This window comes from Helicoverpa armigera, chromosome 20, assembly GCF_030705265.1.
Source record: "Helicoverpa armigera isolate CAAS_96S chromosome 20, ASM3070526v1, whole genome shotgun sequence".
NCBI lineage: Eukaryota > Metazoa > Arthropoda > Insecta > Lepidoptera > Noctuidae > Helicoverpa > Helicoverpa armigera.
Window position 1 is genome coordinate 10,139,286 of NC_087139.1, and position 26,775 is coordinate 10,166,060.

General features: G+C 39.3%; 3 protein-coding genes and 1 non-coding gene across 10 annotated transcripts in view; 2 read left to right on the plus strand and 2 right to left on the minus strand.

Annotated features, from left to right (window-relative positions):
- LOC110377376 (AMP deaminase 2) overlaps positions 1-17,557 on the minus strand; it is a 48,107-nt gene extending 30,550 nt beyond the window's left edge. For 2 of the 7 annotated variants that reach the window (XM_064039618.1, XM_064039622.1), the window contains exon 1: positions 17,165-17,557. In XM_064039618.1, the coding sequence (XP_063895688.1) occupies positions 17,165-17,273 (109 nt within the window). In that variant the 5' untranslated portion in view covers positions 17,274-17,557. Of the gene's footprint in view, positions 1-644; positions 825-4,021; positions 4,184-6,297; positions 6,456-17,164 lie in introns of those variants that run through there. The other 5 variants (XM_064039620.1, XM_064039619.1, XM_064039621.1 and 2 more) reach the window with 5 other exon arrangements.
- On the plus strand, positions 4,649-4,737 carry Trnay-gua (transfer RNA tyrosine (anticodon GUA)). The gene is given in 2 exon segments: positions 4,649-4,685; positions 4,702-4,737. It is a non-coding gene; the product is annotated as a tRNA-Tyr (tRNA).
- Positions 17,558-19,477: 1,920 nt separating the features above from the next.
- Positions 19,478-20,602, minus strand: LOC110377378 (ATP synthase-coupling factor 6, mitochondrial). Its single transcript, XM_021336262.3, has 3 exons — positions 20,446-20,602; positions 20,152-20,297; positions 19,478-19,717 (listed from the first exon to the last, which is right to left on the minus strand). The coding sequence occupies exons 1-3, from the start codon at positions 20,545-20,547 to the stop codon at positions 19,546-19,548; spliced, it is 420 nt and encodes a 139-aa protein (XP_021191937.2). The 5' UTR covers positions 20,548-20,602; the 3' UTR covers positions 19,478-19,545.
- Positions 20,603-20,753: 151 nt separating this feature from the next.
- Positions 20,754-26,775, plus strand: part of LOC110377348 (integrator complex subunit 1) — a 28,859-nt gene continuing 22,837 nt past the window's right edge. The window contains exons 1-14 of the mRNA XM_064039873.1: positions 20,754-21,056; positions 21,247-21,416; positions 21,709-21,978; positions 22,223-22,358; positions 22,498-22,591; positions 22,670-22,808; positions 23,001-23,206; positions 23,533-23,695; positions 24,037-24,183; positions 24,536-24,733; positions 25,528-25,719; positions 25,835-25,945; positions 26,243-26,353; positions 26,503-26,625. Coding sequence (XP_063895943.1) covers positions 20,906-21,056; positions 21,247-21,416; positions 21,709-21,978; positions 22,223-22,358; positions 22,498-22,591; positions 22,670-22,808; positions 23,001-23,206; positions 23,533-23,695; positions 24,037-24,183; positions 24,536-24,733; positions 25,528-25,719; positions 25,835-25,945; positions 26,243-26,353; positions 26,503-26,625 — 2,211 coding nt within the window. The 5' untranslated portion in view covers positions 20,754-20,905. The remainder of the gene's footprint in view (positions 21,057-21,246; positions 21,417-21,708; positions 21,979-22,222; positions 22,359-22,497; positions 22,592-22,669; positions 22,809-23,000; positions 23,207-23,532; positions 23,696-24,036; positions 24,184-24,535; positions 24,734-25,527; positions 25,720-25,834; positions 25,946-26,242; positions 26,354-26,502; positions 26,626-26,775) is intronic.

The window sequence follows — 26,775 nt, forward strand, 5'->3', positions numbered from 1 at the left end:
TTGTGGTTTATTTCCTTAATTCCGTGTTGTATTTACGTGTTTTTAGGAACCTCGTTGATTTGATTTATTGGCACATCTCATGCAATGTCATCATTTTTATGGGCCATTTTTTTGCCTTCTTTTTGAAGTAACATATTAAAGGTTTCTGTAAGCCATTTTGTATTTATATATTAATACAGCAACCTTTTGTTTCCCAATGAATATTTCTTATTCGATTTACAGTGCTCAAACGAAACTCAATTCACATAAGAACATGTCGTAAATCTGTGTGTTCGACGGAGAAAAATATTTTTCTAATTTAGGCATGCGAAGCTTTCAGATATTTTTCATAAAACTAAGTACCTATTTCGACGGGCTCAGTAATAAAATTCCTCACAAATTCCCGGAAAATCACTTCGAAAAAACGTAAATTTCAAATCCAGTTCGCAGAAAACCAATCACAAACGAACCACTAGCACGGCTTCACGAAAAAAAACAACGAGCTTACATTCCATTTACAGAATAAAAACTTTTATGTAGTTTCATAGCAAGTCTTCCAAAGCTTTTTCATTAAGGCTTCGCGTTTTAATTTTAATATTGCCCTGCATTTCTGAAGAAGAAGAACTATGAGTATTATTTAAAAAATAATATAAAAAAATATTTACGTTCTCTCTCCGTAGAAGCAGTGTTATGAGTCTCCTGAGAGTCCTGAGACTCTGATGGTCTCCTCACATGCCACAAATCCTTATCGAAGCTATACATCTTCACAAGGCACTTATATCACTCTGTTCTCACAGTATTAATATTATTTAACAAGCATAACTTTTGAAGTTAACTCATTATCACTGAAAGGTTATCGATAAGTTAAAAACTAATGACACTGTGTAAGGCGACCGCTCGCGTCGACGTGGTATTGTTGAATGAAGTAAAATATTCCAAATATGAATGTTAAGTGGGCTGGTGACTGGCCGGAAATCTTCGCGGCGAATGATAGCCACTACATTAACGGAAGTATGGAAAAGTAGTTGATCAATAAAGTGATTCATCTGCACACCACTAACGATAATTTTGTTTGATATTGCTGTTAGTTATGAAATTATATGAAACATTATTCTCTAACGCTTTCACACATTGCAGCAGATAATGTTCCTAATAAAAATATGACGAAAAGTTAACTAACAATTTCCTACAGCATAAATAACCCTATTGACCATAATTTCGGAAAATTTCGAGACATTCTCACCCCACGACCTTTCAAGAGCGTCATAATACACGATAAAATGTAATAAGTTTATAAACATTTAAAATGAGAACGCAAAATAAAGCGGCATTGCGTCACGAGATCGAAAGGCGCGTGGCAACAGATTATAATGTTCGACCCAAATACGACCCTTGTGTGGCCCGCAATGGCGACCAACAGCTGAGCGGCTACGTCAGCCCTGTTGAGCTACGTATGACCTTATAAAAGTACTGCTGCACAAAAGATGCATTTGCATAGTTTTAAGGATAAATAATTATTTACCTATATATTTTTCCTGTACCTAACTAAGCTCTTGAACAGTTTTAATCTTCTTACGTATTCTAGAGTATGACAAGGTTTCCATCAAATAGTAAACAATGACTCAATGGCAATCAAGTTTTTCACTACATCATTATTCATTGTAACAAAATGTTTCAAACATCATGTACATCGATGGTGAAATCTGATAAAAACAATACATACTCAGAAATGTATCGTTTGACATTTTAGCATACAATTTGAGTATTTTGTGCGTTTGTTAATGTATGCTTGTTAGATTGAGTATAATGTTGTATTATGTAGGTTTGCTATGCTATGGCGTCACTTGTCTCTGGCTTAAAATATGATTTCTTTGCAGTGTCAATTCCATATTATAATTACCATTTATTTTCAACCAACCCATTCTAAAAATAACCCAATCGTTGCTAAATTTTGAAATGCCTTGAACGATCGATGAATAGCAGCATATTGGTTAACTGAGCTTTATTTTTATAATTTATTGGCCATTCCTTCACGTCTCGTTCTAAATTTAACTCCGAATCTAATTTGAACAAATGAGTCATGAAATTCGTGAACAGATTTTGATATTTTCTTCCTGTTTCAGCAGTTTATGAAGGTATAAATATGTACTTATAATGCAGCCAGTCCGGTGTCGTTTCATCTTTAAATAATACGCTAATGTTTTCCTCGAATCCTTCATCCTAGCATTTATCCGTATAAAGTTTCCTGTTGCCGATTAGAAACACTTCGCTGCCTTTTACTCGATCCGTATTCCATCGCAAAGTTTAACGAACCTACACGCTTTAACTCTATTTCACCAGCTATCAATTTATCGAAACTAGATACTGATTTAGTTATAAGTAATTGGATCTAGGTACACCTGGATATAATATTATGAAGAAAATAAAAAGTAGACTAGGCTTCAACTCTTCATTTAGACACTAAAGGGTCACTAGCTGCGGATAATAATAATTGTTTTGTGATCGGAGATGGAATTTTGACGATAATTAATATTATTGTCATGATGTCCCAAAAAGATCCAAACAAAAATAATAATGTACTCATAAAAAACTGTCTAAACATTCATAGATTGGCAAACATAACACTAATCAAGGTCCATTATACGCGTATTTTTATTGAGCTGCCACAAACCTAAGGCTAGCCCTAACAGCCCACTTATAGCTAATTTATGAGTCTGAAGCTATCCGACGTCTGCACGACAATGGCGGCCGATGACGGAATTTTTCCATTAAAACATAATTAGGTGCAGAACACCACAATTACCAGGACTGAGGTTATTGGTAAATATTTAGTGTTTATATTAGTTATGGGTGACTGAGAATAAATATTTGGTCATTTAGAGGAAAATAACGATGTTTTGGAAAGCTGATTAGTATCAAATCAACCATTTTTGGAGGAAAATAAAATTCGCTGATCCTGAATGAATTTATATTTCGTTCTATGGATTCTGCCGTACTTTATGCCTATTTTAAAGATAAACGTATTTTTACTAGACCCCGAGTAATCGAAAGCAAACAATGCCATATTGTGTACCAATAGCATTAGAATAAATTAATAATTCATTATGAACGAATGTAGACGAGTTGAAGACTTAGGCAGACAGGCAGTATAGTTTTTGCGATTTATGAACATTGTTTGTTATTAATGTAAAATGATTAAGGTGTAACAGTAGTGATTTTCCTTGTCTACGGAGGTCTGAGTACTTTTGTCTGAGTCAATAACCATATAAAAGATACTTCGATGTAATTTTTTTGTTAGCGTGGTCTACACCTACTTATTTCTATTTTGTTATTGCTATATGAATACCTAATTAAGAGTGTTAATGACAACTAGATAAATATTTTGGCTATGCTTTATTTGCCAAAACAGTCTTCGATCTACAGCTGACTGAACACGATATCACACACAGCAGCGAATTCATTATGTCTGTCGCCGGTGTCGTGATGTTTAACATGCATATTTCCCACCACTTTATTGCCCATAAACAGTTATTAGATCCCAGTTTATGTTTCCTATGAAACGAAGAATTTATATTTAAATCATCAACGAACGAGTTTCAAAAGGAATTATTGCGGAAAAACTTTCACTACTTCGCTTTTAGTTTCTACGCGAGTTGCTCGATAAATAACGCTAATTGCCACTAACGTTTGGATACCCTAAAACTGTGTGCAATTTAATTAAATTCTCCACTAATTAACGATACTCATTAAAATGCAAAGTTTGTGATTTTATGCATATGAAGTCCACGTCATCATATTTGAGGGCCTGCTAGTTCCATTAACCTACATTCGTTAGCAAACAAGTTAAGTGAGGTATTCTATTTGACTGTCTAGCGTAAAACTGTAAAAAACTAGTCAACAAAGTGACCTAGTCTCAGCACAGCTGCGAGTGCTAACTACGTTGCAAATAACTCAACTTATTTACTTATTCGAACTTAATTAAGACGCATTATTGAAAACATGTGAACACTAATGAACTTTCTAAAACAGTAGGAATACAAACATGCCGTCTTATCACAGTGTCATTAGAAAAGAAATGTCGAAATTCCAATATGGAATGCCACGCGCCCGATTACTCGAAGTGCGAATGCGATCGCAGCGCTCAGTGCGGCCTCGGGAACGGCCGGCGACGGTGCCGACGGACGCGGACTGACAGACGGACGCCGGACCCCAGCCGGCGAGACACATCGCCCCACACACGCGACCCGCCATTGTAAACAAAAGATACGATTTAAGGTGACTTACTGAGTTACTGCGCCGACTTCACGCCATTTGTCAATTTATTCGCGCAACAAAAACAACATATTGCTACATTTCTGATAACCGGGAGAAGAAAACATTGTTGTTCTAAAAATAAAAATTGATAACAAGCATTGTGACCCTGAGCGTTAATACCTATCTAACATCCGACTATATTATAGTTAAGTATATTACGATGAGGAAAAATAACAAATATTATTACGACACTTAATGTTAAGATGATGGAAATTTAAATATGTACTCCGCAAAACAATGGTTGAAGCAACAATTATGTAACACTGTATCAAGTTGGCTAAAAATTATCGTCACCCTACTATTCGACGCGAGCCTAATACAAAATATAAACAGAAATTTCGACGGCCCCTTCATCCCTTCGATAGCTCAGTTGGTAGAGCGGTGGACTGTAGAGTATGAAACATTGGTATCCATAGGTCGCTGGTTCAAATCCGGCTCGAAGGAATCTTTTTGATGTTTTTACTTTATTTTCTCAAGGTATTTATTTTTCTTTTTTACTTAAAATAATTTATTTATATTTATTCTCACTCTAAGTGTTTTCATAACATTTCCCTTGAATCTCCCAGAGAGAATGTTCCTAATATAGGTCACGTTGAAATATGCATCGCAGTTTCGCGTCGAAATTGTTTCTTAATTCGGAAACAAGAGTGTCGATTATGAATTCTTAAGAAAGTAACTGACTTCCAAAGAAGTTTAAAACACGTTTTTGGGCCTTTTTCGAAGACTCTCTCATACCTATTAGTAAAACAAATATTAGTAGGTGCAGAACACAGTGATCAAACATTTCTAGACAGGTAAAACCATACAAATGATTTATAGACCTGTTATGAATTTCTCCACGCACCCAGATAAAAATGCCTTTTTCCTCGATCGATAAATAGCCGAAGGAATTTTTGAATGAAATAATTTTTCAAATCTGTCCAGTAGCCCTTATGTATAAAAATATATTAGCGCGTTCAAACCAACGAACAAACGTTAAAAATCAGCTTTATAATATTATCTAGGGCCTATACGAAGTTGTGATAAGGTTATACCCAAAAGAGATGATAATACCTGTGGTAATACTGACAATGTACCTACATAGAAAACAAAACACAGGTGATACAAAATGGCTGATGTCCCTAGCATTGCCCACAAAATTGATCGCGTGGTTTGAGAAGCCACAACTCTCTCCTCTTACTATCTACCTATCTGTTGTCCTCATGTGAGACTAGGATTAGAATTTAAACGATTTTCCGAAACAGCTACGTATACTACGATATATTTTTGAATTTACCGAAAATCTACCGGTAACCAATTATGTGGAAACCGGCCGTCATTTGACGGGCGTATGGACGTATGATGCAAAGGAATGAGGATCATGGATTTTAACCAAGCATGAAACAATGTTAAGGCACACAGTGGGTGACGACAGATAGAAGATTAAGGAAGCAGAAAACATGTTGCTCTGATCTCAGATAAAATTGTGATAAGGGAAGGAGGATGACGATCCGGGTGTAGGAAGTAGTTTCTCTTAAATAGAAGAAAAAATAATATATTTTCAATCAGTTCCCTGTCAGCTGTGAGAGCGACATGGCGGCCTTTGTGAGTGTTGCCATGTGTTCAAGGTTTCCTCGCTTCACTAGCTACAAGATATAATACATAGATTGATTATAGAAATAGCTAGCCTTTTATCTCGGACTTTAGAATGGCTAGGTTATTTTTTACTATCCAGACTTTTTTGCTTTTTTTCAATCTATTTCGTGTCATTGTTCATTAAGGCTTTTTTTCAGTTCATTTCGATCCATTCACGTCTTACTCCTCCCAAAATGTAAGAGTTGCGAGTAAGTAGGAACTTAATATACTTTTCAGCCTCTAAAATAACTCCATATTTACCCTCAAGATGAGATCTATGTTTTAATTGAGTCACCATTTACTATTAAGAAACATAATCTTTCAACTAGATTCTAGAAGAAAGTAACACATTACTAAAACTATAGCCACACCACACACAAGTTTTCTTACCATCACCATCGTCGAAGAAGGAATCAGTGATGATTCGCGGCGATCTGGAGCCGTCTGGAACGCCTCTTATAGACATCGCACTGGATATTGTCAGTACATTTCACTTTACACTTATTCAACTGCATAAAAAACTATTTTCACAACTTATAACTCAGGATTTTGGTCTATAGTTTATTTGTAAAGACAAAATCGTAGATGGTATTGAGTCCTATTCGAGTGTCTCCTTTTGCCAAAACTGTATAAGGTGCAATAAATCTTGTGACTTATCGAATTTCTGAGATTTACAATAATATAGTTATCGGATAAAGTTTGATTTGTGATATAATGTTACAGGTGCATTTGTGTGTTTGTTTGTCAGACTTTGTCACTAAGCTACCTGACGACAATCAGCTAATACGAAATGTGGGAATTTCTACATTTTGCTAAAGGTCGTTCCCGATATTCTATGTATCGTGGATTTGGTGGTGGTAATGATAAGAATTTACAATTACTTGTTTTCAACATATAGATAGAATAGCAGGAACTGTCAAAGATAGAGTTTTGACGATTGTTTCATTTAATGTTGAAGAGGCTGGCCCTATTTGTTACCTACAAGGTATACCTTCTGCTGAACAAAAATGCTGTGCAATTTCAGAATCAAGACTACAACAACGACTCGACGATTGAATAATGATTCGTTGATTTATCCTGGGATCTCAAAGACACATCAAGTTAATATTAATCGAATGGAAGTTCTCCATCAAATATTTTGATAAGCTTTTGCTAAAATACTTAACTTTGTTTTCACAACAAAATCAGGAAAGTTCCACGAGTGCTTATCGGTTTTATTGGACCAACAGTTGCTTAATTAAAATATGGGTACCTACGGATTACCTACTTTGTTAAAAGCCGCCACTCACAGTTCAATTACTTATTTTAATCCGAATACCTACATTAAATTACTTTTCTTTCTTGACGGGGAAGATATGGCAGGAATACCTAGAGGCTTACCACCGAGACTGCTGGGACCACTGGGTGGAACTATCCAAAAGATCAGGATCAGGTGTGAGAACCGAAGAAAAAAATAATTTGTATAGGAATAGAATAAGACATAGAGGAAGACCTTTGCTCAGTAGTGGGACAATTTAAGCAAGAAAAAAACATTCGGATAAAAAGCTAAGGCTCACTTTTGGGGCATTCCTAAATTGGACCCTATTATTGCGACATGGATTTTATTTACCTACTGCTAAATTCGTGGATGGAAAACTCAAGTCAAGTCAGGGTATATGACTAGATTTTTGCTTTATTTAGCTTTATATCATCAACAGTGATGGATGAGCGTTCTTATCGCATATTGTGGCTTAACCAGTAGATAACCGGAAAATTGCACGTATTCAAGACAATAATGCGATAAGACTGTATTTATAGCTGTTTATTGAGGTTCAACTAAGTACTCCTTTAGATCCCATGGTACTAGTATGTTTTTCAAAGTTAATCCATTTTAATTAGGTAGGCAAGTAGGTACAATACATATCGGCAATCGGCATCTGCCATCCAAGCTATTCGTATCGACAAATTCTGCGAACTTGTTACCGATGCATCGGTATTCGATTCGATATGAAAGCATTTCCATGAACCCATACTACGTACATATAGGTATTACTCGATTCCATTTAATTAAATCACTGTGGATATCTTTATCTACTGTTAGTTGTATGTATGTACTGTCATACATTTTTTAAGTATGATAACCACCTGCAGTGTGAGAGAAGAGTGTCCGTTTTTGAGGGCACATCTCACAATTTTGACTTCGACTTTGTAGGAGGCTCTAAAAGAACTAGGTTACTCTGTTTGATATCTATCTCATCATCATCATCATCATCTCAGCCATAGGACGTCCACTGCTGAACATAGGCCCCCCCCTTAGATCTCCACAGATACCTGTTGGAGGCGACCTGCATCCAGCGGTATCTATCTATATCGATTAAATTTTTCGGGGTTACATGTAGCTACTCTAAGATCTCTGGGGCGATAGTTGACATGAATTGTGCCTTAGAGGCATACGAAATTATGGATCTCCATAGTTAAAGGTAGGATAGCTTCAGATGTGATCTTATTTATTTATTACCTATCCATTCGACTTCAGAGGCGGCTCTGTAAAGTGTTTCTTATGAACACTCCTGTATTCCTGACAAGTTAACTGATGAATGAATTATAAATAAACCCTTACGTACTGCAGTGTCCTGATCAAATATAAGACAAGAAATAAGAGGTCTCCAATCAAGGTAACCCATTTATGTTCAAGATTGGGGATGCTCATCGTAACCATTTCACGATTATTTACGACACAAAATGGCGATTTATAATCGCCATGACAGTTGCGTCCGTTTCAGAAATAATCGCTAGCATTTGATTAAGAGTTCAGTAGCGATAATTCTTAAGAATATTCAAGGAGAAATCTGTGAACTGCTAATAATAGCATAGCCAAGGTTATGAACTTGAAAGTTGTAAACGTGTTTCCTATTTCTTTGTTGATTGAAAACGTATTAGAAGAAGAAGTTTCCTAAATAGGAGAAATAAATAACATGTAGGATAATTAAAGTCACAGATTCTGACAAAAGTTTTGGATTGAATTAATAAACGATGTTCCGGATTCTACAAGATTTCCTCTTCAAACCTCAAATATATTTGCCAAAGCCAAAACTGCATCAGTACATTATGTCCAGATAATTAACTAACCATATGACATAACGCCAGTGCAATAACTTATATTACAAACGACGTGCATACGCGACATTAGCGAACCATCAATCTTGTGGCGCGGCCATCATTCCGCGGTTTGTGGTCGCCAGACAGAATTTGTGGTACACCACTGCTGGTAGAGCAGTTAATTATTTTACGATGCTATAAAATTGGGAAATTGTGAGAGATGTCAGTTTAAGTGGCAGTAGTGAGAAATTAATTGGTATGACTTCGATTTGCCTTTGTTTCTGCAAACTTTTGCCAGTTTACCAAATAGGATCATCTAAAGTTTCAGTCTACAGAAATTAAGTGGTACCTAGTGCATCATGGAGATCGTAAACAAGCAGGCTGGCCGCTATCATCTAAGTTTTCCAAACTGGAATCAATGTGAGTCCTGCTATCAAAACCTCCCCAATCCCAATCTAGAAAGTAAGCACAGGCGTCATAGTGGGGTAGAAAGGGAATAGTCTGTCTATTCATCAAAATTACGAGGTAGCCAATAAATCGGCAAAAGTACCCAACATGTATTCGTACACAACATATTTACAGCAATCAATCAGTACAATGCGCACACGCAGCATACAAACATATTATGCATTTGGCGCCATCTTAAATTATCCCGCCAAATTGCCGCGCAGGTACCAGTCTTGACAACGGACAACAAAGTGTGGGCTATTTTCGGCGGGAAAGCTGCCAACCGCCCACAGAAACCACTAGCACTCAAAGTCAAAGACCTATCACACACGATTTATACGAAGACACAGTTACCGCTTCCAGTGAAAACAGATGATCAATTCAATTGCAGATGGCAAGGCCGATTTTTAGACGAGAATAGCCGAATGTCTCCTGATTTTGCCAAAAGTTTGTTTACTCTATATTCTGGAGATCATGAAGTGTACCTACTTATCGGCATACCTAAGAAGCAAATTAATTTATTTACGAACTTTCAGAGCATTCTGAATGTCACAGAAAGTAAAGCAAGACATTCATTACGTTGCATATTTTGATGAAAAATGGAAAGACACAATCTCAGCAATAGCGGTCGCTTTGTTATCAGAAATCTTAGTAAACCCATACCGCGATTAGTTCAGAGCTAGTTTATCAGCAAATTGCACCTGCCGTAGCACGTAACACATGAGTTTTACCAGGTTTTCGTGCCACATAAAAACTACTTTTATTGAGCGAGAGCTGGTCAATCGATGGTGTCAAGGACGGTGTTAAAAAGTGTTGTCGCGTTACCTTTGTTGTTGAATATCGCAGAATTGTCACTACCTACTCTATCAGACCTAGGAGAATCATTATTTCTAGCTCTTAGGTGTATTAATTGAAAGATTCTTGCGTGCCCGTACGACAGGCAAACAGGCGGGCAAATTGCAACCACGAGTATCATTGACGTCAAGCCGTTTGGAAATGGAACACTATGCACCTGTCACACAATATTTCGTTCTGGAAAATTCCGGCACGTACAGAGGACACTCGCTAGGATCTCGTATTCCACTGTTTAGATAGATCACTGTAAACACTATGTTATTGTGGCAATGTTTGGCTCAAGACTGAGCTTGGCACGACGCTCGTTTCGACTCTTTTGTTCGTTCAGTTTTCAGTGGAACGTCACGCGCGATCTATTATGCGTTGTCGCTCACAGATTACTGTGTAAATTACTCTCTTGGACGTTTGACATGCTATTTTGCATTTTCTGCTGTTGATATTAAAGTTTGATTTGCATTGAAGTGCAGTTTATTAGCATCATATTTATCATAGTTTAGTACCTGTTGTGAACGTTTGATGTTGGATTAAGAGTCGTTTCTTACTGTTTGAAATAGGTTAAACTTGACACAGTTTTCAGAGCGGGCTAGAGTTTATGAATAAGTAGGCTTGCATGGAAAGTGGTGGTGCATGGTACAGCATATGATAGTTTAAACCAACGACATGTTCTTGCATATTTTAGAGACCTTCACCTTGGGTTTCATATTCAGTTGGTTGTAGAAAAGTGTCTGATGCAGAACTTTTCTTTATTTTTAACCCCCGACGCAAAAACGACGGGGTGTTATAAGTTTGACGTGTCTGTGTGTGTGTGTGTGTGTGTGTGTGTGTGTATGTGGCCTCGTAGCTCCCAAACGGATGATCCGATTGTAATGCGGTTTTTTTTGTTTAAAAGGTATGTCAGTCTGGAGTGTTCTTAGCTATGTTTGGTGGAAATCGGTTCAGGTCTTCAAGGTCATCAGCTCGTTTGCTAGATGTCATAGGAATGTTACACGCTCAGTTTACTTGCAAGTATATGTGGGATCTGAAATTTGAAACACTAATGTCTTTTGGAACCACTGAGCTGGTCTGCTGTTAGGGCACGAAGATAGGAGACGTAACCCTGGACTGCCTTTTAGTAAACCCATCGAGTTTGGGCTCGTTGAATTTGTCTTGACGAGTTCTCTTCATGTTTCTGATTGACGAGAACCTAATGCTGCAAATGGGATGTGGCGGATGAAACCCTGGAATGCCGGAATGAAACGGATAAACCGATTTATATTTTTGCTGAAAATCTAGAATGTCCAACGGTTAATCTTTATTGTTTCTCAATCTGTGCAATTCTCCCAGAGCCAGTTTGTCATGAGGATTGTTAAACAGCTTCCTTTGGCCGAGATCGCATATAGCGACCCCATCTTAAGATAAAATAAATTAAATAAAAGAAGGAAAAATTAAGGAGCTCCTTTAAAAAGCATGAAATAAAATTAAATTATAAATTTAAAAAAACCCCCGACCCAAAAAGTATGCAATAATTATGACAAAGATTAAAACGCTTAACCCTATAAAAGCAAAAATAACTTTTAACACTACGTAAACTAAATTTTGACGTGTCGGGGGACCGCTTTTTACCTTCATAAATACTTACATAAATCAAATGATACCTACCTAATTACAACATTCGTTTTAAAAAAAACACGTATCTAAAGTAATGAATTAGAGCGGTCCCCCGACACGTCAAAATTTAGTTTACGTAGTGTTAAAAGTTATTTTTTGCTTTTTATAGGGTTAAGCGTTTTTAATCTTTTGTCATAATTATTGCATACTTTTTTTGGGTCGGGGGTTTTTTTAAATTTATAATTTAATTTTATTCTTCTTTGCTAAATTGTATTTTTCAATGCATGGATCAGTGAATATTTTGAAACAGTGTCTATAATCGCAGTACCTAATTATTCTTTTCTTTGATATTTTAGTATCAAACACTCATCAGCATTTTTAACGAATAAGACAAAAGACTAAATTCCATATTGCAGAGTCATACCACAGATCCTCACTGCATGACTATCTGCGTCACACTGATGACTGGTGATGACAAACTGACGTGACGCTGAGGGCATCCTCGGCGATTCAGACATTGCCACGGTACGTTGGCACATCTACTTACTGCTAAATATAGATCTTCTGGTTTATCGTGACCTATATTGCTTATCGGAAAGGAATCTAATTGAACATATTGAATTTGGATTGCCAATTAGTTCTGAGTTTCTGACTGATGTTCATCAGTTTTTGAGAACAGCCAAAGCAGGTACTGTGCATGTTTGGCTGCGGGAATGTTCGAAAGAGTTACCGTGGCCCTGGTACACAAAGAGCACAAGAAGGAACATGGAGGGTTTTAGTTACTGACTAGAGTCTGACACTCCTTCATGCTGCATCGCGGGAGAGGTCATTTGAGGGAATCATCATATAAAAAAGAAAACAAAAGATGGTATGAACGAAGTACAAGAACCTTATTCAATTTTCAGTAACCATCCAAGTTTAATTGAAGACTACTACGAAGATAGGAAATTCTATTATCATGTTCTAGAAACGACAAATTGAAGACGAAAATAGACTGCAATGTAAAAGTTCGCGTGGGAGGCGCCATCACGGAAGCCCAGCCAAGTTCATCGTCTCTATTTACTATGGTTTTAGGATATTGACATTTACCTATTTACGAGAATATTAACCTGCTAACTGATACAAATTATAGGTAGGCGTAGGAACAAAATATTTACACAAATTCTTCACAGTTCGAAACAATAGGAAGTTTTTGTAAGGTGTTGTTATAGTTTGCGTAGTAATTCTATTAATAGTAATCTGTGGTTTGCGTAACAAAAGAGACAATACTGTTTAGAAATCCTAATTATTTCTATCCCAATGAATCCTAGGGATCCTAGCTAGGGTTCCCTGTTAGCGATATATTGAACCTTCTTCTGCCCAAAATGGAGTAACTTTGTGCAGAAGTTTGAAAAGAAAGTAAGTAGGTTCTTATGTGATTACGATTGTGATTAGATGAGATTACGGCAATAAAACTTAATTTCCACCCTACATCTATTGACGATACGACAAAAATTTTCTATAAGATTCCTTTTACCCAAACATATGAGAATAATAAAATCATTCTTTAACTCCAACACTCCTCTCAGAGAACCGAGAACTGTTCGATAAATGCAAATGCCTCTGATAACGATAAGATAAGAGCAAACTATAAGTTCTTTATCCCCGCGTTTATCTACTAACTACAGTATCTTCCCGGAATACAGCTCTTCACTGAACTAGATCAGCGAACTGTCTCGTAGTTCTCGTAAATTGGATCAATACTCAGATATCTTTGATAATATTATTGAATAGGTAGTTACTTAAATAGAAATGAAACCTGTCTGTACATACTTTTGCATCTCTGTATGATTATGTATGTATGTTTACATATGTAATCTTGCTTAATTACCAGTAGGTACCCAGCGTAGGGGGTAATCATTAGATCCGGATAAGACGGATTTCAAAATAGTTTTACCAATAGAAATTATTATTATGTTATTTATTGTGTCATGCATGGCGAGTCATGGGCTATATTTTATCCTGATACGGGAAGTAGTTTTTGTCCAAAACCGAGGGCGTTAGTGTAACTACATAGATATTCTGGCAAAGTACAATGTCCTTTGCAACCCGATCTAGAAGTATTACTGGCATTACTAAGAGGTAAGACAGAGAGACTGCGCTAACGCATCTCTAAAAATACTGTAAACACACAAAGAGATAGCATTGCTCAGAACAATAATATAGGTGCTAGTAAAGAAAGGCTAAAACAGAATGTTCTGTTATTCTGTACTATTGGAGGACCGATAATAGTAGGTTATCTTCGCATAAGTAATGTCAGTATTTGCACTTTAGATAAGATATTGCATAACTAATTAGTAGGTCGGGTTTCTGTTCACGATAACATAACGTATTCTTCATTCTTTAGATATAAGTATCTATTTATAGTAAGTATTTATAGACTACCTAAAGTGTTTCCTTGCTATAATGTTGGCAATCATACATGTTTTCTACTTAAAATTTTCACACTTTACAAAAGTTATCCACTCGTTTTAAAAAACTAGCTTCTGCAAGCGGGTTTACTAGCATCTCGCGATACTACTCATGCATTTCGATACGTAAGCTATCTAACACTGAAATATTTCTTCAAATCCGCCTAGTGATTCCTGAGATTAGCGTTCAAAGCGACACAAAGTCTCAAAGCTTCATAATATTTGTGCCTGTAGCTAGATAGACGGACCAGTAAAACCCCACATAGCCAGTAACAAGACTCATGCTTTTACAAAACCAGCTGATTGGAGGGAAGAAACCTCATTGTTAGGTCACGTACCTCCCCTCAAAGAACGCAATTAGGTCATCGTCTGACAACGTTATGGACACGTTTTAGCTTTTTCCAATCCTTTCAAGTACTTCCTTCTAACTCTGCAGTAACTGAACAGGTTTCAAAAGAATTTAGTTAGGTGACAGACAAATAATAACCTAGCAAAAGTCATTGGACTTCATTCGGACACAAAGTACCTACTTCAAATACCTACCTGTGTCACCAAAATTTGTAAAATTTGCATCGCCTGAAAAAGGCCGTTAAGCTGTACTTAACGTTGATCATCAAAATCTCTAAAACTCATTAGAATTTTAAAAAATGCCACAGTTTTCCAAATGACTATGAAACATTTAAACAAAGGACGTTAACTCCCTTTCACATCATCGATAATTCCTTTACAAAGCACTTTAGATATCCCTAACAACCCGGTTGCCTAGCTCTGATAAGCCGGTTCCGTACTAATGGTAACATTATCCTATCTTATCTGTCGATGGTATCTGCTTTCTGAAAGCAGCCGATAGATAGACTCGTCAATGTGGACAGAGCTGTCAATGTTAGAGGCCGGATAGGATGCCGCAGATCGGCGATAGACGGCGCGATCAAGATTGTAAATCTATAGGAAATAATTATGTAATGCTGAAATATAAGGTTGTCTAACAACGGCACCTCCTTGTATGATAACATCCCATCCCATACAGACTTAATGGTGTTGCTGGGGAGTTTGTTCCACCACTTCTTCTTCCCAGCAAAAACACAGAGGAAGAGGAAGATCTTCTCCATAAGACCAACTCTTTGGAACCGTGCAACTATTTTGGCGATTCGAAAGAGCTGTTACAGGTCTATTTAAAATAAGAACAATTCACTTTGACTCCTTTTAATTGGGTCTGGAAATAGCTTGAAAAGCTACAAACTATATAATACAAACATGTAGGTATAATTGACGTAGTTAGGTATACAGTTATCAACCCACGAGTGAGTCTAAGGAAATAGTTTTCCGTATCTGAAAAGTTTCACAGTTCCTAACGTGACCTCATAGATTGAAATCTTTACTCGACGCGGAAACTACGCCGTACCGCCGTATCGCATTCTAAACATAGTTCGTGAAAAAAAGAACTCTTAATTTTCCACAAAGCGCTGAATGCAATGGAAAACTCCATTAGCTACAGTTAAAGTTTTTTGATTGCACCTGATAGTAGAAAGTGGTTTGAATATATGATCTTCAATAGATAGCCTAACTTTTTCCCACCTCTATAGAAGAAGAGGCAGCTGAAAACTAGTGTTTTACATGGGGCGACCGCCTAATTCTGATCTTCACAACCCAGTTACCTGGGCATCCCGGTAATCCTTGGTAAGACTGGTTGTCAGACTTTACATACGATGAAAATTCTGAATGAGTTCACTTGTGTAAAGTGATGACTAATAAGATTTTCTCCCAAAAGACCCAAAAGTGTTGTTGGCCAACTAAATATTAAACATGTATGTACCTACTTTACCGACTTATTTCAATTGTTATCCCGACTGACTGCATTTTATCTTCATGTACCTACCGAGATATTATTATAACGTAAACAAGTCTTCTAAAGGGCAATTTAAAAATAGAATGTCGACGTTTGACCTATTTCTGTCGGATTATCAAGTGAAGTAGAAACTACCCTCAGTACTAAGAAATAATGAGACCTGAACTTTTCCACGTAGAAGTCACATTACTGTTTAAAGCACCTGGATATTAAAAAGGTATAAAAACTTTGCCATCAACATAATTCCAAGGCTCTCAAGATAATCGAAAAGTATAATCCAGCGAATTGCCACACTGGCTCACCGCCCGAATATCAATTAGATGACTAACTTCCTTTACAGTTTGATATCAAGGATTTGCGACAGTTTTAGCTGTTTTATGAACAGTAACCATACCACTCAATAACTCACACGAATGTACAGACACCACATGTATACAAACATACACATTTATGTAGTTATGTGGTCCGCAACACGAGTCAGCTGAGAGCGTATCGATCCTATAACCCGGAGAATTAGAAGAGCTCCCGGTTCAAACGTTGGCGTTTGTGACACGGGGTGATTCTCAACTCGGTCGGGTAACGTCAACAAAACAAGCGACTGCCGCATTGGAGTGTTCCGGCCACCGGAGGAATATTATGTCTGTCATGCAAATTGAAATGGACCCCGTGTGGTATTTCAGACAGCCATTACTCATGCGGATGTTATTATTGTTAGTTTTTAGCCACGAACAAGATATGTTCAGGTTACATTTATAATGCAGCTTAAATTGTACCTATGTCTTATCACATTGCAAAACGAAATACAAGGACGTAGTAGGCTTTATATTGTTGTTTTTCACTGACTGCATAATAACGATCACCTGTCTCACTCCAAATACAAACTCAAGTACAAATAAAAAGAGTAATCAAACCATAAAGTATACAAACCGTGCAATTAAACCTCTAACGCGAACATAAACAATAATTTGACGCAGATAGTGAACACAATACTCACCGATGCGCTTATTGAGGCGCGGAGTACTTCGTCCCTGCTCATCTTCTTCCACATCCACGTCAAACGAGAATGGAAAACTCTTCGTAGAGCCTACAAAACCGGTCGCCATAACGACTGACTTCGCATGGAAACACGCGTCATGCGTCGACAACCCTCCGGTTCTGAGATATGACTGGCTGGAAACAGCGTCGAACGAAACCAGCGGGAAAATTTCAAGCGCTTCACGGAAATTAGACCAATCACGGTATAGTTATCGCGCACACCTAGCAAGTGATTGGTTGTTATAGAACGCCGTATTTTTGTATTTTATTTATTTTTGATTAGGCTTGCTGAGTCAACATCAAAAGGAAATTGGACACGAATGAATGGGCGCGAATTTGTTTCATGTTCACCTTCACACATCACTAACTATTGCCGATAAAGATATTCGGTACTAAAAATATGTGACATGTTATTTGAAGGCACTTTGCTATCATGAAACCCTTATTTTTGGCTTATATTTAATTCATTTATTAATGGATAAATTCTAAATACGCAATAACATAACCCAAGTATAGGAAATCTTCAAGGAAATTGTCGCTACTGAGAAAATCTTTGTTTTTATCTAAAATCAAAAGATAAGGCCTAAACACATCTTTAAAACTCAAGTATCTTGATAACTGTAGAATTCTTCTTACATCGACTTCTAATAAGATCCGCATTGGATTATTATGTCAAGATAATGTTTCATCTACTGAATGCATGTTCTTGATGAAAAAATATAATAGTCCCACGGTTTTCCCTTGCGTGAAGTTTCAACCATTAATCAATGTCTTAGTTCAAATCACGAAACAGGAAAAAAATCAGTCTGGCTGTTCTTGGTTTTCTATTACTTGATTAGAATATTGGTTGTTTCTTGAGGTTTCACCCGAGTCCCTGGTGAACTTAGGTACTTTCGTAAAAAAGGTAAAAACTAGCCTACACTCAATAAACGTTTTTGACTTGAACTAATTTCCCGCACCCGGTTAAAAGGTTGCCTATGTACCTAGGTACTATCTCAAGCCCGAAAGTCTAGACTGCCTGTGTAGGTCTCGGTACCTACCTAATTTCATATAAATCGGTTCAGTAAACACGTGTTATCACAAGAACTAGAACTATGTACTACTAGAACTAGAGGAATACCTACTAAAAGACAGTACGTATTAACCTGACACATGCTGAGCTGGACTCCCATTCGGTGCAAACTTAGGACACTGCACCGCGCCGTTAATTTCTATTTATACCTATTATTTCTATCTTTCTACCCACTTTTTGTTTTGTTTTTTTTCTTATTGTGTATCTTTGTGGTGTCTTTTTGTTTGTCCTGAATAAACCTGGCTATTAGTGAAGAATATCACGCAATACGTCTCATGTAATTTATTATGTTAGTGGATCGCGTGACAATGGACAGTCACCTGACATTAGTTTGTCGAACTTAATGGTTTTCTTTCATAAGTCCTTCAAGAAAAACCGAAATGGCTGAGCAGATTCTCATGAACCATAATCTATGAACTTCGGCGAGAAAACCAGCTTTCAACTAGAAAGCAGCATCGATATCGGTTTAAGAGATAGTGCAACAGACAGACTAACATAGCGGTCAAACATATACCTTATGCCGGCCGTACACTCTACGTCCACCTCCCAGGCATGCTTTCACAGGTGGACCTGTCCGGTAGACCGTAGCGTGAGGATACCTTCACCACTCGTATCTATTTTGTGTACTAACTTTACAGTTTATCTAAATATACAAAATGATGACTATTTAAATCTATTATCGCGCCTAGTCTTAACCGGACAGAATGTTGCAAATGATCTCTATGCGTGTGTTGCTATCAAATTTCAACTAGGCGCATTACCATAAATGCTAACAAAAACTCTGTTTTGGGCTTTCACGCAAAACTGCTAAGTCTATGGCTATGTAAATGAAATTAGGTACACAGTCTTATATTGCTAGCACCCGAGAAAAGACAGGCTAGTTTTTACCCAGTTGCAGAAAGTGGGTGAAAAGCATAAAGTACCTAGCTACTTTGTAATTTGGTGGGTATTTCATGTAAATGAAGCATGTGATGGTTTATAGCTATTTCCATTATATGCAATGGTAATCTAGCAATGATCAACCATTTTTATAAACCATGTACCTTGATGTTTCAAGATTATTTTTTTTTACTACTTGTCTTTTAACAGGTTACCAGTCAGTGAAAGTACCAAAATAATGCCACAGGAGTCGTTTATTTTCAGAACATTATTTCCAATTTCTACTAACTACATCAAGAAAAAGAAATAATACACAAAACGCAGACTGTCTAATCCAATGACTTTATTATACACTTATAAATATACCATGACAGAGCGCCCTAGGTTGTTCACTTGGACAGAGGCTGTTCATTGATGGGGTCCAGCTTGGGTTCCTCGAACTTGAATGAGGGGAATGAGGTCATGTCGACTCCGGGACCACCACCATACTGCTTCTCAAGCTTCTCCAGCTCGGTCTTCATCTCCTTGGCGATAGCTGGGCTGACGTCCAACTTGCCACTGCTGTAAAGTTAATTGATGATGTGAAGTTAATAATTTGTATGGAAATTATGACTTGAAAGAGGGTATTTGCTTTTTCTTCGGGCTACCTACAAATATAAATTAATAAGAGCATTGATTTAGGCGTAATCTTCTTATTGGATGGTAAAACCAGTACAAACTTGACAATAGCATAGCAATTAAAGTTTATTTGTGTGTATCGGTTATCTAAAGGATACTGAATATGGAATGAGATCACTGTACTTCATTATCATGTAACCATGCATAACTGTTCTGTCTGGTCAACTTGAATACCTATTTTTTTGTCTTATGTAGATGGAAAAATAAAATTAATCTTTGCCGAATGCGCGAAGCACTGCACAGATCATGATGACACTAAGATATGAAGAATTAATTTAAGCTAAGTTTGATGTAAGGTCACTGTCAAATAATGTTACCTGCTCTTCTGCTTGTATTCCCTGATTTTGTCGAGGAACAGCTGCTGGATGGGGTCAGTGGCCTTCTGTGCGGCCGCCAGGTTCCTGGTGACCATCACAGAGGTCTGCGCCGCCTTCAAACCGCCCATAAGTCTAGTGGTCAGCATCTGAAACCAACATAACCTCTTACATTAGTTACATAACTTCGGTAATCAAAATCGGTAAATAATATTTTTGTGAATGATTGGAGAGTATTAATCAATTCGTTTATGGTAAATTCAGTTCAAAATCAATAATATAAATAGAAAAAAGTACCTTTTTGTACTTTCGTCTGTCTAGGACCTTTTGACAATTTTGACAGTCCCACTTTTTTATCGAAGTCAAACTTCTAGCTTCAGACGAGCATAGGTAAGACATTGTATTATTCCCACAATCAAAATTTTTTTTCTGCTTAAAATTAAATATGAACTTTCCATTGATTCATATAATATGTTTCTAAATATTAAGAGCATGGTTTCTCCCCTAATTATTATCAGGAAATATAGGTGTAAAGATCTTTAGAAAATTCGAAAATTCAGAGCCGGCTTTGATAAGAGACAAAATGTCAATGTCAAACGAAAGAAACGTCACTCAGTTTATTTGTGTATGTTGTCGTAAATGTTTAGCCGCAGCATTATTGCAAATAAAATTGCAATTATAACAGAAATCTCCTCACATGTGCAATGATCAACAAAGACTCTACACACCAGAAGTAATATATAACATAAATTGAATAATGGAAAGAGGGAAAATGCCGTCAGCGGGGCGAGGAGCGAAGAGTAAGGCTCCGCAGCACCCTCAGGATATCTTTGCGCTTGGCAGCAAGTCCACGGTAGTGGTCTCCAGGGATCCTGAAAAGAGGAATATCCACAAACCTTCCTCTAGTGGTAAGTTGAACTATTCAACTTAAGGTGGTTTTGATAGCTAACCTCTTTTCGAGGACATTACAAACTTCTCAGCCCAGATTTGTTGGCAAAATTAATTTAAATAAAAGTCTTTATGTGCTAGAGACTCAGCATCAAATTTCATAAGCAGCATGACTGTACATAAAAATTCAAATACTATTCTGTTTTCTAGGTGTAGAACGTAAGAGAGAGACCTCAGGGTTTGGCAGCCAGCCCCCCAGTAAGAGGGCCAGAATCGGCTCACCTGCGGAGGCAGTTGGAGGAACATCTCTGGAAGTAGACCCAGTGGATCTGGTGCCAAATGTCCTGCAAGCTTTGGATACTCATAATTCTGATAAGTTGGTAAGTATTATTAAAAATACATGTATTTTACGTAAATGGGACCTACTCTCGTTAAGTAAAAAGTACTCTAGGCCCTGTCTAAGCATGGTTATAGTTACAATGCTTTACATGCTAAATCTTATAACAGATTTTTCCACTGGATCCACTAGTCTCCTCGACAAAAAACACATTTGCACGTAACCAAACCTTGAACAGTACTTATTATTTCTGTTGAATTTTGCTGTAGTTTTATTCTTCACAATAATAGAACAGAACAATGGAACATTGTCAAAACATCTCCCTTTTGTTTCAGCTGGGCCTCCTCACAGGCTCAATACGTCTCCTCAAATCGCAACGTTCAAAACCAGACCCCATACTATGCATGAGCCTTCTCTACTTAACAAAGATACGTCCCAACATGTTCGCCCACGAGACAGTAACACAGAGCCTCTGTACGTTGCTGAAGAGGGAACAGGGAGCTGCATTCAAGAATAAAGGAAACCCACTGGTGTATATACTGGCTTGTAATATGCTGTATGCTGGCCATAGAGAGAGTAATAACTGGCCTGATATATTTATTAAGGTATGTATTTCAACATATAATATTACTCTAAATGTGTTAGTCACCTGACTTCTCTGAAACAGAAGGACTTAGTTGACATTTTGTATGTACAAGTATATTTCAATGGATAGTTTGAACATGATTGTGCTACTTTGTAATAGGGTTAATTCACAAAATGGTTGGGGAGTGCTACTTATTCTATTCACATCAGTTAAAGCTCTCTAAGCTATTTCATATATTATTAAAACCTTGTCTTATTCCTCAGGTATACATAGAGGATGCTCTTAATGAGAGATGCTGGGTAGAGTGCTCCTGGTGCAAATGCTTTGTGGAGAATGTGGTGACAGCCTTCAGCACCAAGCAGCCACCGTCACATCTTATTCCTACTGACAATACACTAGGTAAGGCAAAGGCAAACTTCTCCATATACAGAGTTGTTCTAATGTAATACGCAAGTTCCTTGTTCTAAGAGGTTAATTTACTTTTGGTATACTGCAAACATAATTGTCATGATTATGACATAATTGTCTGGTTTTATAGGTACAATGTCACCATCAGGATCTGGTTCTCCTCTGATGGGCAGTACAGAAGAAGACACAGATAATATGGAGCTGGATTACTCAGTTTTTCCAAGGTAAGGAAGAAAGAGGGACCCTGTATGGGAGATCATCTAACTATGTATGAAAACTTATATTAAATTAATATTTCTCAGGTATTCAAGTAGTTATGAAGCTGTAGAAGCCTTGGTATTGGAAGCCATCAAGGAACAGATACAGAGGCGATCAGCTGCACCTGATGCTATCGGCAAAGGATTCCTCAAACTGCTGTCTGCTACTTGTGGTTTCCCTGAGGTGAGTGACTAGCACTAAACTGAATAACTTGTTCCAGATATTAGGACTTACATAGTAGGATTCTGGTCAGGTTTGACTATCAGATGAAAGGCGAGGGTTTTTGGGGGCTGTCTTTTGTAAATTTGACTTTCAAAAAGTGCAGACTTTCTTTTATCGGACATCAATATAAGACTGCTATTTTCAATTTTACAGATCCGCATGATATCAGCGTCCCGCCTAGAAGCGTGGCTGCACTCTGGCAAGCTGTGGCGCTGCGCCCAGGAGCTGCTGGCGTACGTGTGCTGCAACTGCGATGCGTGCGGGCCCACCGCCGCCCGCGACCACGAGGTGCTGGCCCAGCTCGCCCGCATGCGCCTCAAGACCAAGCCGCTGCAGGCTGCCTACCAGGCCTGTTTGAGGTAACCAGGGAAGCTGGACCTGATGAACTAGCCTGATAATTTGCTCTCAAAAGTCATATATAACAGTTCTTGTGACATGACAGCTGTACTTGGACAAGATGGCCGAGTTTTTTGACAGGTGCCAATTCTAAGACGATTCTTTGCTACATAACAGTTCTAGTGACAGGTGCAAATCCCACGTAACCACCTCAATTCTTAAAAATTTGGTAGTAACATAGGCATTGTTTTCTTCGTCAGCTGTCAACCTATACGCATTTTACTACCTCTGACAAGCCACTTCACATATTTTTCATGCTTACTTCATAATCCGTTCCTCTCCTCCCCAGAGAGATGGTGTCGGACAGCCCGCCACTGCTGCGCAGCGTGGTGACGCACACGATCTACAACGAGCTGTCCAACGTGCGCTCGCCCAACAACATGGCGGTGCTGGCCGCGCTCATACAGGCGCAGCCGCAGCAGGTGCCGGCCGCCATGGCTGATACTTACCAGGTACACCTCAAAATTAAGGAAATAGCTTTATTGCTAGTAAAGTATTATTATCATACATAGGAAATAACATTATTGGGAACTTAGTATTGTGTATTCCCTCTACCCTCTCTTCTCCTTATTTTTTTAGAGAGTTAATGGTGGAAACAGATACCTACATTGAAAATGGCAACAACAGGGCATGGTCAGTGGCGTTTTAGAGCTCGTTGATTGGCGACTATAGGAGATCACAACATAATCATTATTTTTTTTCACTCTTTTGGCTTAATAGGTGACCCTTTTAATATGAAATCTATCTTCATATATGAATTGCCAAATTATTTAACCATTTCATAATTGTGCAGGAGCTAGTACTACGTCCGGAAGACTACCTGCGTCCGCTCCGCGCACTGACGCGCGAGGTGGTGCGAGCCGCGCGAGCAGACGCGCAGGCACTGCTACCGCTCGCACGTGCGCTCGCGCAGCCGCCGCCGCACGAGCCGCCGCAAGAGGTACCATAATACTACACTAGTCTAGTGTATAGTAAAAAAAAAGAAAATTTTAGGGAAATATCAATTATTTTTAATCTACTTCTAAAAAGATCAGGTTCTCAATTCGTTGGAATCTTCTATTTTTTGCCGAATGTTGCTTATTGTACGAATTGTTGAAATTTTCTTTTTAACTGACTTAAAAAAAAAAGAGGAGGTTTTCACTTCGTCGGGATCTTTTTTTGATTTACTTTTTATGTATGTTCACCGATTACTCAAAGACGCCTGGACCGATTTGCATTTTTTTTGTTTGATAGGCTATTTACCAATCAAAATATTGACTATTGAATCTAAATTCCTCATACTACTCTCCCAGGTCCGCGAACGCGCCTTCTCATCTCTAGCCGACCTGTTCTGCTGCTGCTGCCTAGTCACAGCTTCCCACAGCAAGCACCTCGCCGAGTATCGGCAGCAGGTGTGCGTCATCCAGGCGGCGGCGCTGGGCTGGTTGCTGGACACCGCCATGCCTATCTACCGGCCCAGTCGACATGATTACCAGCTGGCTCTCAATAAGGTAAGGTGACCGACCTGTTCTGCTGCTGCTGCCTAGTCACAGCTTCCCACAGCAAGCACCTAGCCGAGTACCGGCAGCAGGTGTGCGTGATCCAGGCGGCGGCGCTGGGCTGGTTGCTGGACACCGCTATGCCCATCTACCGGCCCAGTCGACATGATTACCAGCTGGCTCTCAATAAGGTAAGGTTAGGGGGCTATTGAGCAGCTCTGCCAGAGACGATGGGTGTAACACCTCCAATAGCCAGACCCTATCAGGCAAAGTCAAAGTAAAATCATTTATTTACAAGCACTTATAAACGTCAGAAATTATAAATTGGTTTGATTCTAGTTGCCCATTCCAAAACTAGCTTCCTTTGGAGAAGAACGGGCAAGAAACATCATGGCTACTCTTTTTAAAAATAATAGGTATTACAGTTTGTATGTATTGATACATACGATAATAACATGCGAAGATCATGTAGAATCATAGACAAAAAAACATGAGCATGAAATGACAAAATTAAAATGCTACATGGTGCCACATTTTCATGTCGGTGTAAAGACCTTGTGTATTTCTTTTGGTGGCTGGGAGTCGTTTCATGACACCCGACGCCTGTGTGTCCTATTTCTGCCGCGGTAACTAGGATGAGAGGAGTGATCTTTCATCAGAAGGAACAGAGGTGCAAGGAACAAAAGTGCAAAGCCAAAGGCAGTTGCGCTTGCGATCATTAGACCAACGAAGATTTTTTCTTTTGTAAATTCATTGCAAACGATATAGCGACTTTAATATCGATTGTCTTTCATGTTCCCTCTCAGGTGATGTTCGTGGAGCCAGCGGAGACGTACAGCAAGGTGGACAACTGGCCGCCGGAGTCTGAGCGGGCGGTCACGTACCGGCTGTGCTGCGAGGCGCCGCTGCCGCAGAACACGCTGCTGCGAGTCATCTTCATCGGCCTGTCCAAGGTAAGCCGTGGAGACGTACAGCAAGGTGGACAACTGGCCGCCGGAGTCTGAGCGGGCGGTCACGTACCGGCTGTGCTGCGAGGCGCCGCTGCCGCAGAACACGCTGCTGCGAGTCATCTTCATCGGCCTGTCAAGGTAAGCCGTGGAGACGTACAGCAAGGTGGACAACTGGCCGCCGGAGTCTGAGCGGGCGGTCACGTACCGGCTGTGCTGCGAGGCGCCGCTGCCGCAGAACACGCTGCTGCGAGTCATCTTCATCGGCCTGTCCAAGGTAAGCCGTGGAGACGTACAGCAAGGTGGACAACTGGCCGCCGGAGTCTGAGCGGGCGGTCACGTACCGGCTGTGCTGCGAGGCGCCGCTGCCGCAGAACACGCTGCTGCGAGTCATCTTCATCGGCCTGTCCAAGGTAAGCCGTGGAGACGTACAGCAAGGTGGACAACTGGCCGCCGGAGTCTGAGCGGGCGGTCACGTACCGGCTGTGCTGCGAGGCGCCGCTGCCGCAGAACACGCTGCTGCGAGTCATCTTCATCGGCCTGTCCAAGGTAAGCCGTGGAGACGTACAGCAAGGTGGACAACTGGCCGCCGGAGTCTGAGCGGGCGGTCACGTACCGGCTGTGCTGCGAGGCGCCGCTGCCGCAGAACACGCTGCTGCGAGTCATCTTCATCGGCCTGTCCAAGGTAAGCCGTGGAGACGTACAGCAAGGTGGACAACTGGCCGCCGGAGTCTGAGCGGGCGGTCACGTACCGGCTGTGCTGCGAGGCGCCGCTGCCGCAGAACACGCTGCTGCGAGTCATCTTCATCGGCCTGTCCAAGGTAAGCCGTGGAGACGTACAGCAAGGTGGACAACTGGCCGCCGGAGTCTGAGCGGGCGGTCACGTACCGGCTGTGCTGCGAGGCGCCGCTGCCGCAGAACACGCTGCTGCGAGTCATCTTCATCGGCCTGTCCAAGGTAAGCCGTGGAGACGTACAGCAAGGTGGACAACTGGCCGCCGGAGTATATAGAGAGATTAGATCAGGAAGTACGTTGGGGCAGTACATAAGGAGGTACATAGGTGGAGTACATAAAGACGTAGATAGGGGGGTACATAAGGAAGAACGT

What these genes read in the sequence shown, in the direction of transcription:
- LOC110377378 (XM_021336262.3), bottom strand. Translation starts at nt 20,547, where the DNA reads ATGTCTTACCTATGCTCGTCTGAAGCTAGAAGTTTGACTTCGATAAAA. An exon ending in ACAGACGAAAGTACAAAAAG is followed by an intron (nt 20,298 to 20,445) that starts GTACTTTTTTCT and finishes TGTTGGTTTCAG; the next exon opens with ATGCTGACCACTAGACTTAT. An exon ending in GAATACAAGCAGAAGAGCAG is followed by an intron (nt 19,718 to 20,151) that starts GTAACATTATTT and finishes TTAACTTTACAG; the next exon opens with CAGTGGCAAGTTGGACGTCA.